This window comes from Ranitomeya imitator, chromosome 3 (assembly GCF_032444005.1).
Source record: "Ranitomeya imitator isolate aRanImi1 chromosome 3, aRanImi1.pri, whole genome shotgun sequence".
Taxonomy (NCBI): Eukaryota; Metazoa; Chordata; class Amphibia; order Anura; family Dendrobatidae; genus Ranitomeya; species Ranitomeya imitator.
In genome coordinates, this window is record NC_091284.1 from 36,485,603 (window position 1) to 36,504,985 (window position 19,383).

Sequence of the window (19,383 nt, forward strand, 5' to 3'; positions counted from 1 at the left end):
TCGGCCCGAATGTTCTTCTCCCCAGAAAGGAAATGGAGGGTGAAATGAAACCGGGAGAAGAACAAGGACCATCTGGCCTGGCGAGAATTCAACCGCTGAGCTGTCTGCAGATACACCAAATTTTTGTGATCTGTGAAGACTTGGAAGGGAAAACGTGCTCCCTCCAAGAGATGTCTCCACTCCGAGAAAGCCAACTTCATGGCTAGCAACTCCCTGTCCCCGATGGAATAATTCCTCTCTGCTGGTGCGAAGGTCTTGGAGAAAAAGAAGCAAGGATGCTTCCGACCTTGAGCATCCTTTTGGAAGAGGACTGCTCCAGCACCAACAGAAGAGGCATCCACCTCCATGATAAATGGCTTATCAACATCGGGGCGATGAAGAATGGGAGCGCTAGCGAAGTGTGACTTTATAGAGATAAAAGCCTTGGAGACCTCCTCAGACCACAATTTGGGATTCGCCCCCTTCTTGGTGAGGGCAACCAAGGGAGCTACCAAAGTTGAGAAATGCGGGATGAACTGACGATAATAATTGATGAACCCCATAAAGCGCTGCACCACTTTAAGAGAATGGGGTTCCTGCCAGTCCATCACAGCCTGTAGTTTGGCAGGATCCATAGCCAATCCCTGGGCTGAGATGATGTAGCCTAGGAAAGGTAAGGACTCCTGCTCAAACATACACTTCTCCAACTTGGCATAGAGGGAGTTTGCCCGTAGGAGGTCGAAGACTTTGCAAACATCTCTCCGGTGGGAGTCAATATCTGGAGAGTAGATGAGAATATCATCCAGATAGACTACGACCGAGGTGGAAAGCATATCCCGGAAGATATCGTTCACAAAGTCTTGGAAAACGGCTGGGGCATTACAGAGCCCAAAGGGCATCACCAGATATTCATAGTGCCCATCCCTGGTGTTAAAAGCCGTCTTCCATTCGTCCCCCTCACGGATGCGAATCAGGTTGTAAGCACCCCGCAGATCTAATTTAGTAAATTCCCTTGCTCCCCGAAGCCTATCAAACAGTTCAGATATCAAAGGCAAAGGGTATTTATTCTTAACGGTGATGGCGTTAAGACCCCTGTAGTCTATGCATGGACGCAATTCCCCACTCTTCTTCTGCACGAAGAAGAACCCTGCCCCAGCAGGTGACACTGACTTCCTGATGAACCCTCTTGCCAGATTTTCCTGGATGTACTGTGACATTGCCTCCGTCTTCGGGAGAGATAGCGGATAGACTCGACCCCGGGGAGGCTCAGCACCAGGCAAGAGGTCAATAGGACAGTCATAGGGGCGATGGGGCGGAAGGGTCTCCGCCGCCTTTTTGGAGAATACGTCTGCATACGACCAATACTGCTTGGGGAGAGAGGAAAGATCTGTGGGTACCTCAGTTGTAGCTACCTGAACGCACTCCCTCTGACACCTACCCTCACAAGATTCACCCCATCCCAGAATTCTGCCTGAGGACCACTCGATATGAGGAGAGTGGTACCGTAGCCAAGGTATTCCCCAACAGGACTTCATCAATTCCCTCTGGAATGACGAGCAGAGAAATAATCTCCTGATGTGATGGCGACATGGACAGAGTAAAAGGGATGGTCTGGTGAGTTATCTGTGAGGGCAGAGTCGACCCATTCACCACTCATACCGTTACAGGTTGAGCTAGCATAACCAGAGGTATTGCGTGGCGTTGGGCGAAGGCAGAAGACATAAAATTGCCCTCCGCCCCAGAATCCACGCAGAGCTCTACCGAGTGGGAGAATGAGCCTAAAGTAATTGTCCCCTTAAAGGACAATTTAGAGGCAAACGTCGCCGTGTCTAGTGTACTTCCACCTACGACCACTAGACGCTGACGTTTCCTCGACCGCTGAGGACATCTGGTGGCTAAATGTCCAGACTGCTGGCAAACATGACAGACCCTGAGTGCACAAGCGGTCCGGGACTTAGGTCCCGCTTGTGACACTTCCCTGGCCTCACGTGACTCAGGAACCAGGACCGGAGATTCCAGAGGTTTGGCGAAAGTAGGAGCCAGCCGAAACCTCTGCCTACACTGGGCTCGCTCTAACCTCCGCTCGTTAAAACGGAGGTCAATTCGAGTGGAGACTGTTATTAACTCCTCCAGTGTGGCAGGAATCTCCCTAGTGGCCAGAGCGTCCTTTACATGGTCAGCCAAGCCCCTCCAAAATATGGGGATAAGAGCTTTATCCGACCATTCCAGCTCAGATGCTAAAGTGCGGAATTGGACGGCAAAATGACTGACCAAGGACTCACCCTGAGTTAATGCCAGCAGTTGGAGCGCAGTGTCATGGGTGACTTGAGGTCCTAAAAAGACCTGTTTTAAAGTGCTCAAAAACAGAGGAGCACTCTGCACCACATGATCGCCACGCTCCCACAGCGGCGTAGCCCATTCCAACGCCCTGTCCGACAATAGAGACACAATAAATCCCACCTTAGCCCGCTCTGTGGGGAAACGTGCAGCCAGAAGCTCGAGATGAATAGAGCACTGACTCACGAATCCCCTACAAAATTTGCTATTACCAGAAAATTTTTCTGGCAGCGGGAGGCGAGAAAATGTCGGAACAGGGGTGGCAATGGACAAAGTTGCTGCAGCCACGCTGGCAGCCTGTACAGCAACTGCGGTAACATCCACAGCTGGGGTTGCGCTCTCGAGAGCCGCCAACCTACCCTCCAGCTGCTGTATATACCGCAGGGATTGCTGTTTGTCCGTCATCACTAGCCAGACCCTGGCGCTAGTGTAATGTTAGGGCTAGCGGAACGCACTAAATAATAAGACTGATAGTGTACGGTGCGTTCGTAGCCCGGGGTCCACCGTGCAGAGATGGAACCTGCTGCTGAGTAATGACGGACTATATGGCGGTACTCATAAGTATACTCGCGTGGGTTAAACTTCACCCAACATAAGGAAGCGATCCTGTTGCGTCACAGGATCGCGGTACCGCACATAGAAGGCGAGCAAGCAGTCAGCGAACTTAACCCCAACTAGGATTGAAGTCCGATTAGACCACTTGCTGGCACAACACCGCAACAGGGTGTGTTAGGCAACTCTTATAATTAGAGCACCGAAGTGCGAACTGTGCCGTGCTGGCAGGCACCACTAAGCACCCAGACGTGGGTCAGGAAGCGCACTACTGGCGCGTGGCGCCGCACTGGCGGTCACAGCAATAGACGCTGATACGTGTGTGACACGTTGAGTTATTTGTCGGGCGCTAGATAGCAGCCATACTCCATACGCGAACAGTCATACAATAGGGTAGGGGTATTTAATGAACGACTTGCACTCACAACAAACACACGTATTCAATTGTACACTAGCGCATGGCCGTGCGGTCATGCGCAGTTTATATAATTGCAGGACAGGAAGTGGCCACAGAAACTTTGCCCTTCCAGGGCCTGCCAAGAGGACCAATGGAATGCGCTGCAGAGCCAGAGCACATGACCCTCGATCTCCAATGGGAGATCTTGCTCTGGGCATGCTCAGTGTGCGCAAGCAAGGACTTAGTCCCAGGGAAGTCCGCTCGCCGCTGACCAGCACTGACTTTAATGGCAGGAGCTGAAGAAGCAGCAGTAACTCTCTGTACAGAGTGAGAGCGAGCAAGACACTGGGAGCGACGTCCCTGCTGAGCAGACTCCACTGCGGCTGGAGGAGAATGGGAGACCGCAGCGGAGACGGATCGAGATTCCCCCTGTGCAGCAGAGGAAACTCGACTCCTAACACCTATGAACTGTCATTTATAGTGACATCTGTTGTGAATTCTGTTGTCAAGCTCCCTCCTGTGGTCATGAATGGTACTTCGGCTGGTTCTGTCCATGGGCTTCCTCTGGTGGTTGTGAGTGGGGCTGCGGCTTCTGAGTTTCCTTCCACAGGTGATGAGGTTAATTTGTTAGCTGGCTGCTCTATTTAACTCCACTTAGATCATTGCTCCATGCCACCTGTCAATGTTCCAGTATTGGTCTGTTCGCTCCTGGATCGTTCTTGTGACCTGTCTTCTCCAGCAGAAGCTAAGTTCCTGCTTGTTTTTCTCTTGTTTGCTATTTTTCTGTCCAGCTTGCTATTTTGATTTTTGTCTTGCTTGCTGGAAGCTCTGGGACACAGAGGGAGCGCCTCCGCACCGTGAGTCGGTGCGGAGGGTCTTTTGCGCCCTCTGCGTGATTTTTTTTGTAGTTTTTGTGCTGACCGCAAAGTCACCTTTCCTATCCTCTGTCTGTTCAGTAAGTCGGGCCTCTCTTTGCTAAATCTATTTCATCTCTGTGTTTGTGATTTTCATCTTAACTCACAGTCATTATATGTGGGGGGCTGCCTTTTCCTTTGGGGAATTTCTCTGAGGCAAGGTAGGCTTATTTTTCTATCTTTAGGGCTAGGTAGTTCCTTAGGCTGTGACGAGTTGCATAGGGAGCGTTAGGAGCGTTCCACGGCTATTTCTAGTGTGTGTGATAGGATTAGGGATTGCGGTCAGCAGAGTTGCCACGTCCCAGAGCTTGTCCTGTATTATTATTAACTATCAGGTCTTTCTGTGTGCTCTTTACCACCTGGTTCATTATTGTCCTAACCACCAGGTCATAACAGACATCACAGCCATCCACCATGACACCTAGATATGTGATCCTAAACTAATGTCTTTAGACCTGTCTATAGATCCTGCATTCATTTATTTATCAGTTCCCTCTTCCTCCTCATAAAAAGGCTATGAAAAGAAAATAAGACATGGAAAAATCAGACTACATAGTGTTCGTTTGTAGTCTGTTACTATGGATGCGCACAGTTCTAAATGGTAAAAATATTATTTTAATCAAGACTATTTGAAAAGTTGCATGTTTTTCATTGGTCTGTGTTTCCTAAGATTATAAAATCTGAAATCTATGTAATTAACGAAGGTGGTTGGAATTACTTGTGCTAAATTTATTAAAAGTTCTACAACTTTGTTGCATTTTGAAATCTCTGTCATGTAGAAAAACAAACCTAGGAGTCCTATCCGCTCTCCTATAATTATGACAAAATAGGCATCATTTCCACCTATCGTGATTTTCTTAATAAATGTGGCCTAAACTTCATCTTAAAGATCAGAAATACTTTTCTCAATACTTTTTAACTTTGGCACGTGACAAAAAAAGTTTAAAATTTTATAGAAATCTTTTCACTTATCACCAGTTGAAATTAAAAATAAAAAAGAACTAAGGTGAACTGCTTTGGCTGCTTTGATGTACTGCTTTGATGGAAAATTGTGTTTTCTAAAACGCCAATCTATGGATGTGATAAAAAAAATATTGTGATAACATAAAGGTCATCACATATCTGTGCTGTTGCTCTGTACTAGCAAAAAGAGAGCCCATGATTAACACTGGTCATCAGTGGGCACCATAGCCCTGGCATTGATTATATAGTCTTATCTTGTATTTTTAAAGCTAGTAAATCTTACTAAAAATGGGCTGGTAGTAGAGGTTGAGGGACAATAGTCTGTTTATAAAGTAGAAGGGCTTCCGTACAGATGTATATCACATTTGGCATGTTCCCTGTGTCCCGTGCAGCTGTTTGCTTCATACAATCTGTTTTTCTTGGTTATGGCTGGTCTTTCCAAAGATTGTCTTTAAACCATATCCTGAGCTGGAAAATCTCAGCCAAAATGTTGTCATATTGCGTTTGGAATTACAATGAGCTGTTTGACTAAGAAAATCTCCTTCGAAATAAAAACGATGGCCGATGATAAACATTCCAGTCTGACAATTACAAACACAATGCGGTTTATATTTCTAATCCCTGCGGACATCAAATGGTTAATGATCTAATATGTCTTTTATGAAAAAAAAAAAACAATATTACACAGGTGCAGAATTTAAAAAATCCATGAGGGATAATGGAGATGAGTACAATGATCCCGGAATAAAGAATATAGCCTTGAACCATGACATAACCGCTAGTGAGGATTTACAGTCTGAGAATACCGCCTTAAATTAAAGGTAAAGTATATATGCAATTCCTTTTTATCCATGGTTTACCTTTAATGTTGATGAAGTGTCCATGAGATCCACCATGACTGCATGTCTACTCTTTACAACCAGCAAGCTGCATCTCCTGTCCCTAACCTAAAACTCATCCACCCAACAGCTATAGTATGACTTAAAGAGGACCTGACACGTACTAAAAAAATTAGCTTAATACTTTGTAAAAAATTTTGACCTCCCACGATTCTGACATTTTTTTCCATTTTGCTCTGAATCGCTCCACCGCAGAGATATTCACATTTGTTTTTTACGGATTACACTATGTGAAATCTCTGCTTGCAGTCCAACTGGATACTTCTTCATAGTCTTCTCTGGTGGAGTGTTCTTTAACCCCTCTAATCAGATGTTGCCAATCACAGCTCGGCAGCATCAGAGACTGCTAGATCAGCTGCTGAGATGTGATTGGCAGCATCTTGGATAGAGGTGTGGAAGTGTACACCCCAGAGAAGACTGAAGAAACAAAGAAACATCTACTTGGACTGCAAGCAGAGATTTCACCCCCAGAAAATATTCTGAACAGATGCTCAAGTGCCCTCCAAAAGCAACAAATGTGAACATCTCTGCAATGGATTGAAGGAATGCAGGAATTTTTACAAATTGAACTCATTTTTAGCAAGTGAAAGGTCATGTTTAAAGGGGATCTCTAAAAGTGTAATAAAACTGTCATGTAATTAAAATGGCAGCTCGCCTTATTCACCTGTCAGGATGGGTCGCACCTGTCTGAAGAAACACAACACCTAGGACCTGTGTCTCAACTGACAGAGGATCTGTATGGTAAGCCTACATATCAGAAGAAAAAAATCTTCTCATCGGCTGACTGATAACAAAAGATTATTTTCTCAAACCTTCATTTGCTATGCTCAGTCAGGTGGGGAGAAGCTATATTTCTTCTGGTATCAAAACTCTCCTCCTTGACTCAAGAAAGTTTGAGTACTCAAGATACAGCTCCTCTGACAGATGAGACACAAGTCTCAGAAGCTGTGTTTCTTGAGACTGGATCCTGATATGTGACTAGGACAAGCTGTCATTTGAATTAATTGATGAGGGCAATTTTATTACATTCTTGGAGGACTTCTTTAAGGAGTGAAGCTGTAAAGTGCTCAGTCAAACCCAAACCCTATTTCCTTCAGCTGTAAGAAAGCCTGTTATATAAGGCAGATGGTACTATAGGTGGAGACCCTTTTATAGATTTTGCATTGGGCCCAAGACTCCAAACCAGAAATGAACATAGCAGCTTGGGGGCTTTATAGCAAAGAGAAGTCAAGTTCTGGTCTTGCCTAAAGTGGTGAATCCTGGCAGTAAGGTCTAAATTTCACTGCAGTATATTGTCACAGAGTCACCTAAAGTCATTTTTGGCTCTGACAAAAAAGTTATGAATCGGTTGCTCCCTCCTCTATAATACCTAAAGGCCCCAATACACAATAGATGAAATTCAACCAAACTCCTCAATTTTGGTGGAGCTGTAATGAATATTTGATGTGTATGGAGGCCTTCCTACTGTCCCCCAACAAAATAATAGGGCGGATGCAACTACAACAGACTATTCTTTTATATTCAGGTGTTTAGCAGTGACTTTCTTCTCTCTCCTGGTTGAAAACACATGAATGGTCATCCAAGCCGAGTGCTCAAGTGTATGTGTTCGTGTGAATTGGGAGAGATAGCTGTCTGCCAAACATTCGGCTGACATGTGACATACATGTGTATGGTCATCTTAACACTCCCAACAAATGGCTGCACAAAATAGACAATCCCCGTGAGGCAGACCTTCTAAATTGTTGAAGGTGATACATTTTTTTTCTCTATGACAATATTCCACCATAACTTTGCTGGAGCATCAAGGTTCCTCTTTTTTTAGAAGATGTGATTATGGCTTGCTGCACTTGGACATAACCCAGAGTGTCCACTGACCTGGTTTTGTAACCCATATCTGTGGTCCTCACCAGCAGTTCCCACTGGAGAATACTCCTGGAATATGACCTGTTCATTCCCTGTGCTAAAGTCCATAACTCAAAACTAATGTAGGATCACTATCCTAACATTACCTCTGGCCAGGTGTAGACTTGTCACCCTATAGTTTTCCACTAGAGGTGGCATGATTCTATTCTTACACTTCATACAATATTCCAGAGTGAGCTGTCTGGTTCCAGTTCTGAACGCTCGCACAACACACAAGTATAAAAATGACGGTAATATGAGAGTTTCATTCCAGCACGTAATATAAATCTACCTTGTAATAAGTGCGGGTGAAGAGGCTGATGTGCTGTCAGTACGGCCGTCATCTCATCGTGATCTGATGGATGGATATATTCATAAATACTATTGCCGGTCAGTTCCACCTGACAAAAGAACAGAAACAGAGTAAGCAGACAATACCTGATCTGAATGTAATGTCTCAATTATTGTCTCCGAAGAACAATGTAATTTCATTAGGGAGGAGAGCTCTACAGGCAACGGCACTAAACCTTCCGATACTCCACCGAGTGAAGTAAATCCCAAGACATTAGAGAAAATCCCCTCTTCACACTTGTAATGAATTCATTAACTTAAGGTATCTTCACACATAACGATTTTGTTAATGATATTGTTGCTTTTTGTGACGTAGCAACGATATCTTTAACGAAATCGTTATGTGTGACAGCGACCAACGATCAGGCCCCTGCTGGGAGATCGTTGGTCGCTGGGGAATGATCAGGACCTTTTTTTGGTCGCTGATCACCCGCTGTCATCGCTGAATCGGCGTGTGTGACGCCGATCCAGCGATGTGTTCACTGGTAACCAGGGTAAATATCGGGTTACTAAGCGCATGGCCGCGATATTTACCCTGGTTACCTTTGTAAAAGTTTAAAAAAAAAAACACTACATACTCACATTCCGATGTCTGTCACGTCCCCCGGCGTCAGCTTCCCGCACGGACTGTGTCAGCGCCGGCCGGCCGTAAAGCAGAGCACAGCGGTGACGTCACCGCTGTGCTCTGCTTTACGGCCGGCCGGCGCTGACACAGTGAGCGCCGGGGGGCGTGACAGACATCGGAATGTGAGTATGTACTGTTTTTTTTTTTTTCAACTTTTACAATGGTAAACAGGGTAAATATCGGGTTACTAAGCGCGGCCCTGCGCTTAGTAACCCGATATCTACCCTGGTTACCCGGGGACTTCGGCATCGTTGAAGACAGTTTCAACGATGCCGAAGTCTTTCCCCTGATCGTTGGTCGCTGGGAGAGCCATCTGTGTGACAGCTCCCCAGCGACCACACAACGACTTACCAACGATCACGGCCAGGTCGTATCGCTGGTCGTGATCGTTGGTAAGTCGTTCAGTGTAATGGTACCTTTAGAAGCCAATGTTTGCTTATCCTGGAGATTAGAGGATGCTGTCTGAGAATATAGGACCTATGTGGTTCCTGCCACCAGTTGTGTCTGAAGATGGCTTCATACAGTCTTCTGAGCAAAAGGAAACACATGCTGTAAAGACCTCAAAGAATACGAAAGGGTTGAAGTTGTCCACCTTAGTGCTACAAAATACTTTGTTGTGTTTAGGCTCTGTTGTGCCCACATGTTGCAGCAGAAGAAAAACCCCATTCGAAGGTGAATTTGAAGCCAGTCACTTAGTACTAGGGTCTATTTCTTAAGGGATGAGTCAAAATTAGCCTATTCGACTAGAGTAGAGCTGCCTTGGTTTACCGTGAAATCTGGTCCTCCATGGCAGTCTTCATTTCTGCAGCCCGCATTCTGAACTTGGCATCCCAAGCAGCTTTGAAATTTACTAGGCCTCATAGGACATCATGATGTGTGTCACACTGCAGAATTTAGTAAATGTCTGAGGAGCCCAAGATGCAGAGCTGAGGATGACAACTGGCAAAATGAAGACTCCTCTAGTCCAGCTGCCACAGACAATTGGACTGGACGCTGGACAATGGCAATGCAAATCTCTATATTGGACCTTTCACAATACAATCTGAATACATTATTAAATAGATTTATTAGACCTAAGGAGACTGGTATGTTTACTTTGAAAAAAAAAAACACATAATAATGGCTGTACAATACTAATATTAAAAAGGACTAGGTCAAAAATGGCGAGTTTTTGCTCTTATTTTATTCCTTGTGTTTAGTGATGGGCAAACCCAAACGGTAAAGTTCGTGGTCCGTACCATACACTTAGTGTCCGTTCACTGACTCCAAACATGAAGTTCTCATGGAAGTCCGTGTTACTGTTCGGGTTCGGCAGCCAAAACAAAGCTTGTTGAAAGACTGCAGCTCATCCAATCAACAAGCTTTTTGCGATGTGGGCACTTACAGCCCCATCACAGCTAAGTATTGGCATGGCTGTCATTAACCGGCACAGCATGTTAAAAAATAAAAACAAAAATAATAATGATAAAAAGACGTGAGGTTCCCCCTATTTCAGATAATAAGTGCAGGTAAAGCAGACAGCTGCGGGCTACAGCCCTACGCTGTCTGCTGTATCTTGGTTGGTGGGGTTCACCTCCACTTTTTATATCCTGCCAAGGTAAAGCAGATATCCATGGATATTTGACCCTCTGAAGCCTAAAAATAGCAGCTTGCAGCTGCCCCAGAAAAGGCACATCCATAAGATGCGCCAATTCTGGCACTTTGCCCGACTCTTCCCCTTTGTCCTGGTGCGATGGCAAGCAGGGTAATATTTCGGCAATGATGTCAGCTGTGTAATGTCCGCTGACATCAAGCACAGAGGTTAATAATGGGGCGGCGTCTATCAGACACCCCCATTAAGGTGTAAGTAAATAGTTAAAAAACACAGACACACAGGAAAAAAAAACTTTATTTGAATAAATACTCCCACACACTCCTTCATTTACCCATTCATTAACTAAAATTAAATCCACGAAATTCCAACGGTAATCCAAGAGTGGCAGAAACACAAATTCTCACACTCCTGCCTGCCGCTGACAGCGCGTAACCCTATGGAGTCTCGTACTCAAAATGTTTTCAGAATAAGGCTCAATAGGGTTACTCGCGGTTAATGGTTGTTCAGGTGTTTGGGCCCCCAATCAGTTGAATGGGGTTCGGGATCATGCTCAGGTACCATTTTGGTACCCGAACCAAACCAAACTTTTTAGTAAAGTTCGCCAGAACCCAACGGACCCAAACATCCCTACTCGTTTTTCCATGATTATTAAAAAAATGTATTATTATTTTACTTTCATGCACTTATATGCGCTCACACATATCCGATCTATATATTACAGACGCAACTAAAAACTTACTTTATGATTTCAGTAGAAATTTAAGACTAACAGATTACTGCTCTTCATGAGCAATGTGAAGACAAAGATTAATCCCATTCAGTGGGGCTATTTTGTGCACGGCTCATCTAGGTAAATATGCCCCAGAAGATCAGCCATGTCCCCTCCTCTTTTCTCACTGTCCTGCACCTGGCTGTAATATATCTGGCTGCAGCAGGATCCTTCCCTTCTGCATTGATGGAGACTGCTAAGCCCTGCCCCCCTTGTCTAAGCTCTAGACCCTTATCCATTCAAAAAATAGAGAACAGAAGTGCAGGAAATTATCTCATGTTCTCTGTAAAATTTTTACAAGATGAACTGCAAAGAATGCTGAGAAACAGTAAATCAGCAGTGTCACTGTGGCGCCCCAGGGTCCTGGTCGTCGCAGTGGTATTGCTTTCCTCTCGGGAAGAGTGATGCTACGTTTGGAGGCAAAGAAGGACAACTGCATCCAGGTATCACAAACATGCAACACATTTCACACTCCAGGCCACCAGGGGGAGCTTCTGCTCCTAATTATTAGGCCACTCCCCACATAGGTAAAACTGGTCGCCTGTAGGGAAAGTTAGTCAGTTGCTGGCTGAGCTCAGCTCAGTTAGTTGGTCCCTGGCAGGGGTGGGATCCTGTCAGCGAAGGAAGGAGAAAGGACACGGAGCTGTGCATGCCCACAGAGCTGCAGCTCCCAGAAAGAGATACACAGAAGGCAGAACTGTATTGCAGCGAGCGTGAAGGAAGTCGTAGCAAAGGAGTGGATACCAGAAGGGGACCAGCCCTACACAGGCTGCCTCCTTCTGAGGCGCAGAAGCCCGGTAGCCGGAACACAGAGGGTTTATGCTTTGCTCCAGAAACCGGCAGGACAGCTAATTTCAAGTTACCTGTCCGCCCTACACCCAGGAGGCACGGTGGCAACCCATGGAGGCCTGAACGTGCTAGAGTCCCTATAAACAGCCTCAAGCCACCAGTTATAACGGTTTGTAGTATCATATATGGGGGACAGAGAGAGAAACTCTACATCTGTGAGACCCTTATGTGAAGCCTTAGGCAGTAAGGAACTACAACACTGCAGCGCAAGGGAAGCTTACTGATTTCCACCTGGACAAGGGGACTCTGGACTTGCCTCCAAACCGGCCAGACTCTGCCTGCCCTGTGGTCTGGTGCTCTGGACTGTGGATGCTGAAGTCTTCAGTAAAGGTAAAGAGACTGCAACCTTGTGTCCTCATTCTTTTCTGCGCCTCTCACCATCCACCATCTACACACCGGGAAGCCCTGGGGACATACTTCACCTGTGGGAAGTTATACCATCTAGCTGCCATAACATCACCCCAGCGGACCCCTTAAAGCAGCATTGGTCACCCTGAACGAATACCACAGGTGGCGTCACGAACACAAACTTTATCCCTTTAAAGAGCTTTCCCTTTTACACGGACGTCCCAGGGCCACGGACCGGGTCAGCCACCGTGACTTCCCTCTGTGAACCACAGGACCCAGTACCGAGTACCCCACGATCCCATGGGGGCGCTCCATCACCACCTCCTTCTCACAGCCCTGCATCTGGCGGTATGACAACTGGCTGCAGCCTGAGCCTCCCTCTTCAGCACTGTTTACAATAGCAGACTGCAAAGCCTGGCCTCCTCCTTGTGCCAGTATATGGTTTGGCTTTTGTCCTAAGTCATGTGATAAGGCTCATTAAAGGGTCGACATTGACTTTTAGGATTACTACTTCCAATAGGTGGCACTAGAGTTCTAGTCATCTTCCTCTATGAAGAGGCAATTTTCATCTTTAATTTCCCAGAGGAGCATTGCAAGGCTTAAAAGTCTCCTCACCTTGGCATGGCAGGTTTGACATGCCACTCTCCGCAAGGAGAAATGATACCCCTTGGTCAGACGCCTCTCACCCAGCCAGACCAGATCTCACACTTTGCATTGACGAGGGGCAGTATCCCCGAAACACAGGGTTTGCAAATTGAGATTATGGTTTAGCTTTTAGCCTAAATCATGAGGCAAGGCTTGTTAAATGGTCAACATTAACTTTTAGGATTGCAACTTCCAATAGATGGCGCTAGATTTCTAGTCCTCTTCTCTCAAGAGACAATTTGTGTAGCTTCTTATGTATTCACAAGCTAAAAATACACAACAGACCAGCAGGAAGTTATCCCATGTTCTCTGCAGGATATTTACAAGATGAACTGCAAGGAATCCTGAAAAAAATGAATCAGCTGTGTCCCCTCCTCTTAGTCACTGCCCTGCATAAGACAACTAGCTTCAGCAGGAGCCTTTCTCTTCTGCACTGTTTACAGTAAAAGACTGCTAAGCCCTGCCCCCTTGTCTAAGCTCCATCCTCTTATCAACAGCCAAAAAAATAGACAACAGACCAGCACAAAATTCTCTAAGGTGTTTACAAGATGGACTGCAAAGAATTCCGAGAAACAATGAATTATCCCTGTCCCTACCTTCTCACGGTCCTGCAACTGGCTGTAAGACATCTGGCTGCAGCAGGAGCCTCCCCCTTCTGCACTAGAAGGAGGCTGTTAAGCCTGGCCTCTTTGTCTAACCTCCAGCTTTTATCCATTCACCAGCCAAAATAGACAATATACCGCAAACAAATTATCCTATGTTCTCTGCAGGATTTTTATCATAAGAATCCTGAGAAACAATTAATCAGCTATGTCCTTCCTTCTTCTCACTGCCTTGAATCTGGCTGTAAGACAACTGGCTGCAGCAGGAGCCTCCCTGTTCTTTACAGTGGGCAATATGAGACTGCTGAGCACTGCCTCCTTGTCTAAGCTCTGGTTTTGTTATCCATTCACAAAACAAAAATAGAAAACAGATCAGGATCTCATGTTCTCTGCAGGATTTCTATAAAATGAAGTACAAAGAATCTTGAGGGAAAGATTATCTCCTGTATTTGTAATATTCATTTCTAAGTTTACTGTTTCTTTAAGGAAAGTGCGTACACTATTGCAATATACATGTAAGTTGCCCCCTTCTCACATAACGCTGCAAACAACACTTCAGCACCAATAATGTCCCATGCTATTGCATGGCGGTCCCAGTTGAAAGAATTAAGGTAAATTCTGTAAATGTGGAGTCTAGTAATATCCTTCTCCTACCTCCCCAGTAATTCGATGTATATCTCAGCCTCATTACAGCATGAAATACTTCTGGCTTTATTGGCAGAGATGATAGTAAAGTCCTGCACAGGTTCATGCTATAAATTTATATGAGATTCCCTCAATCCCCCCGAGCTCGAAAAAAAAGTCAAATTCCTTCAATCGACTCTTGCTTTTCCTTATCTGGTTTTCAACCACACAAATGTAATTTTTCTCTGATGACAGGAGAAATGATTTACTATATCACAAAATAATTTTTGCAAAGACAGGAGGTTTTACCGAACATGACAAATCGCCAGACATATTAAATTCAGAGCAGTAAAGTCTGAATAGAAAGGAATATTCCAATCTCTGGTATTATCGGTGCTCCGGTGGGGTGCGCGGATTACCGTATACACGCACAATGTCTTCCAGATGTGTCAGCGCTGGACGTGGTGCCGAGATCCATGTTTCACATCACTTTACAACCTCTCTGTAATGTCTACCTCCAGTTCACAGAGGCCTCCTGCAGTCATTTATGTACGATGCCAACCACCAGACGGCTGATTCCTAGCATCGATGTCTAATCCATCCTTAGAAGGGTTGTAGAATTTGTACAAGTCCCTCCAAACACAGACCGGACTTGTAAAAAATACTGAACAAATGTGTAATATAATCACAGCCAAAATACCGCCAAATGCACAGTGTCACAGGTTAGAATTGTAGAGGGAGCGCCACCATCCAAAAGGCTTCTATGCCACCTGCGAGATCTGCCAACTGGGTCCGCGAGGTGTCTTCTTATTTTGTTTGGAGCCTCTCAGATGTTCTGCGAGAGTTGGTGAATGTACAAAATATTTGGTGCCATTCTGGTCACTTTTGGGTCTGTGCACAGAGGATTGGAAATCATTGTGCTATGCCACTTACATGTGTTTGTGCTGTGTGTTAGTGCCACGGGTTTATGCCATGTGTTAGTACCTTATGTTTGTGCTGTGTCTTAGTGCCACGGGTTTACGCCATGTGTTAGTACCTTGTGTTTGTGCTGTGTGTTTGTGCCACGGGTTTACGCCATGTGTTTGTGCCTTGTGTTTGTGCCGTATGTTTGTGCCACGGTTTTACGCCATGTGTTTGTGCCTTGTGTTTGTGCCTTGTGTTTGTGCCACGGGTTTACGCCATGAGTTAGTACCTTGTGTTTGTGCTGTGTGCTTGTGCCACGGGTTTACGCCATGTGTTAGTACCTTATGTTTGTGCTGTGTGTTAGTGCCACAGGTTTACGCCATGTGTTTGTGCTGTATGTTTGTGCCACAGGTTTACGCCATGTGTTTGTGCCTTGTGTTTGTGCCATGGGTTTACGCCATGTGTTAGTACCTTGTGTTTGTGCTGTGTGCTTGTGCCACGGGTTTACGCCATGTGTTAGTACTTTATGTTTGTTCTGTGTGTTTGTGCCACGGGTTTACGCCATGTATTTGTGCTGTATGTTTGTGCCACGGGTTTATGCCATGTGTTAGTACCTTGTGTTTGTGCTGTGTGCTTGTGCCACAGGTTTACGCCATGTGTTTGTGCCTTGTGTTTGTGCTGTGTGTTTGTGCCACGGGTTTACGCCATGTGTTTGTGCCTTGTGTTTGTGCCGTATGTTTGTGCCACGGTTTTACGCCATGTGTTTGTGCCTTGTGTTTGTGCCTTGTGTTTGTGCCACGGGTTTATGCCATGAGTTAGTACCTTGTGTTTGTGCTGTGTGCTTGTGCCACGGGTTTACGCCATGTGTTAGTACCTTATGTTTGTGCTGTGTGTTAGTGCCACAGGTTTACGCCATGTGTTTGTGCTGTATGTTTGTGCCACAGGTTTACGCCATGTGTTTGTGCCTTGTGTTTGTGCCATGGGTTTACGCCATGTGTTAGTACCTTGTGTTTGTGCTGTGTGCTTGTGCCACGGGTTTACGCCATGTGTTAGTACCTTATGTTTGTTCTGTGTGTTTGTGCCACGGGTTTACGCCATGTATTTGTGCTGTATGTTTGTGCCACGGGTTTATGCCATGTGTTAGTACCTTGTGTTTGTGCTGTGTGCTTGTGCCACAGGTTTACGCCATGTGTTTGTGCCTTGTGTTTGTGCTGTGTGCTTGTGCCACGGGTTTATGCCATGTGTTAGTATCTTATGTTTGTTCTGTGTCTTTGTGCCACAGGTTTACGCCATGTGTTTGGGCCTTGTGTTTGTTCCGCGTGTTTGTTCCGTGTGTTAGTGCTTTGTGTTAGTGCCTTGTTTTAGTGTCTTGTTTTAGTGCCTGGTGTTTGTGCCTTGTGTTTGTTCCGCGTGTTTCTTCCGTGTGTTAGTGCCTTGTGTTAGTGCCTTGTTTTAGTGCCTGGTGTTTGTGCCATGAGTTTGTGCTCATGCTTGTGTATTCGCATTGCTTGTGCTGTGCATTCGTGCCTTGTGTTTTTGCTCTATGTTAGTGCCATGCGTTAGTGTCTTTTGTTAGTGCCTTATATTAGTGCCATGTGTTCATGCCATGGGTTTGCACCATATATTAGTATATAATGTTAGTGCCTTGTGTTTGTCCCGTGCATTTGATTTGTGCATTGTGTTAGTGTCTTTTGTTAGTGCTATGCGTTCAAGACTTGTGTAGCTTGTGTTAGTGCCGTGTGTTCGTTCCATATGTTAGTGCTATGGGTTCATGCCTTGTGTTCATGCCATGTGTTAGTGCCTTGCGTTCATTTTAGTGCCATGTTAGCGCCATGTTTTCCTACTTTGTGTTAGTGCTATGTGTTGGCCCAGGTTAGCCTTTGCTATTCTGGTGCGCCATGCTGACATTTGTCATTATGTTATACGACTGCACTTTTTTTGCACTTAATTGTTCATTTGTTTAATTTGTGGAAAACATGCAGTGGGGCTTGATGTGCAGGATAGTTGCTCTCCCATAGCCCCCGAGTTCCATTACTGGGTAGCAAGTGGGTTGTCTTGGACGACTGGGGGTACATGTGGGTAAAACCATATATAGTGCTTGTTGGCATATCTTGTTTTTATGGTTGCACGTGATGTGTTGGGCATACGTAAGTCATTTTTTTCTGTCGTTCAGGTCACAAATGAAGGAACGGGTGCTACCTTGACTAATTAATGAAACAAAAAACTGAGCCGGAGTATGACTTGAAAACATGCATTGTGTAAAGGCATGTTGCATTGACTTATTAGTAGAAGGCGAGGCTTTCTGTGACTGTTCTGGGATATTTTTGTGTAAATGCTGATGGAAATGTAAACAAGTCCATGATCAGAGTACATTTCTGATTTTAGAGCACGCCTCTTATTGAATTTGGGCCATCTTATTCCGGCGCTCTCTTTATCAACATTGGAGTACAAAACATCAGACATGAAGAATCAGCTTCCTAAGTGTTCATTTGTTTAATTTTTCATGATTGTCAATATATATCTCCAGGGAATAACAATCAGTCCTGATCATATGATGGACACACAGCTGCACTGCTCAATACATTGCAGTTGTCAGAATTTTTATTAGTAATGAGCAGTACAGCTGTGAATCCATCACATGACCAGGACAGATTGTTATCACCCTGGATGTAAGCAATAACCTTTAGTTGTGAAGACTATGACAAAAGGTTCTGGGTACAGTCACCCCATAAATACAGAAAAAAATTAGAGGAAAAAATGATTGCTATGGCATTCTGAACCCCTCAAATACAAAAGAAAAAAATGATACAAAATTAATAAAATATTTCACAGAAATCAGTGCTCTAGCTGGAGGTTTTAGTCATCATGTTCCTTTCCGTGGCCGCACGAGCACTTCACCACCAGAGAGCGGAGATGTGCTATTGTCCTGCAGTGACCTGCATTCTCTGTTGCTAAGAAACGGCCTGAATGTATTTGTGCCTCCACTTAGCAAACAGTATGGCAAAAAATGATTGATTAGTGAGTCGAGAAGAATATCTATAGAATAATTACAAGAAGGTTTAAAGAGGACAAACTCTCAGCCTACAACAGAATACAAGAGGGAGGTGGACAAATATTGCAGCACTTACACAGCAAATTTGCCCCTACTGAAGCCCTTTAGTGTTCTCGCCCACTACAATACCCTTTTCCTGGGTCCTACAGAGTATGATGCCCACAAAAATGCCCCCACACAGTATGTTACCCCAACTGTGCATTCCCCCAAATCCACAGTGTGATGTACCAACACCCCTACACACAGTATGATGGCCTCTTACAGACCCCCCACACAGTATAATGCTCCCACAGCCTCTCATACAAAGTATGATGCCCCATCAAAAAGTATGACGCCTCCCAAACAGTATGATGCCCTCCACACAGTACATGGCCCCCACTAAAGTTGCCCACACACAAAATGATGCCCCCACTGTATGGTTCCCACAAACTTCTTCCCACACTGTATGATGCCCCACAGCTATGCCCCACAATACAGTGCCCCCACATTCCTCCCCCATAAAATATGATGCCCCCATAGTCCCCACCACATTATTGTGACCCTTAGTTAGTTAGTTAGTTAGTTAGTAAGTAAGGCCAAAAAAAGACATTTGTCCATCCAGTTCAGCCTATATTCCATCATGATAAATCCCCAGATCTACGTCCTTCTGCAGAACCTCACGGCCCCCAAAAAGTTTAATGGCCCCAATAGCCCACATACAGTGGGGCAAAAAAGTATTTAGTCAGTCAGCAATAGTGCAAGTTCCACCACTTAAAAAGTTGAGAGGCGTCTGTAATTTACATCATAGGTAGACCTCAACTATGGGAGACAAACTGAGAAAAAAAAATCCAGAAAATCACATTGTCTGTTTTGTTATCATTTTTTTTGCATATTATGGTGGAAAATAAGTATTTGGTCAGAAACAAACAATCAAGATTTCTGGCTCTCACAGACCTGTAACTTCTTCTTTAAGAGTCTCCTCTTTCCTCCACTCATTACCTGTAGTAATGGCACCTGTTTAAACTTGTTATCAGTATAAAAAGACACCTGTGCACACCCTCAAACAGTCTGACTCCAAACTCCACTATGGTGAAGACCA

The 19,383-nt window shown here is 45.0% G+C and overlaps 1 protein-coding gene across 1 annotated transcript in view; it reads right to left on the reverse strand.

Annotated features, from left to right (window-relative positions):
- Positions 1-19,383, reverse strand: part of SIM2 (SIM bHLH transcription factor 2) — a 132,098-nt gene that overhangs the window by 39,559 nt on the left and 73,156 nt on the right. The window contains exon 4 of the mRNA XM_069760763.1: positions 8,236-8,344. Within this exon, the coding sequence (XP_069616864.1) occupies positions 8,236-8,344 (109 nt within the window). The remainder of the gene's footprint in view (positions 1-8,235; positions 8,345-19,383) is intronic.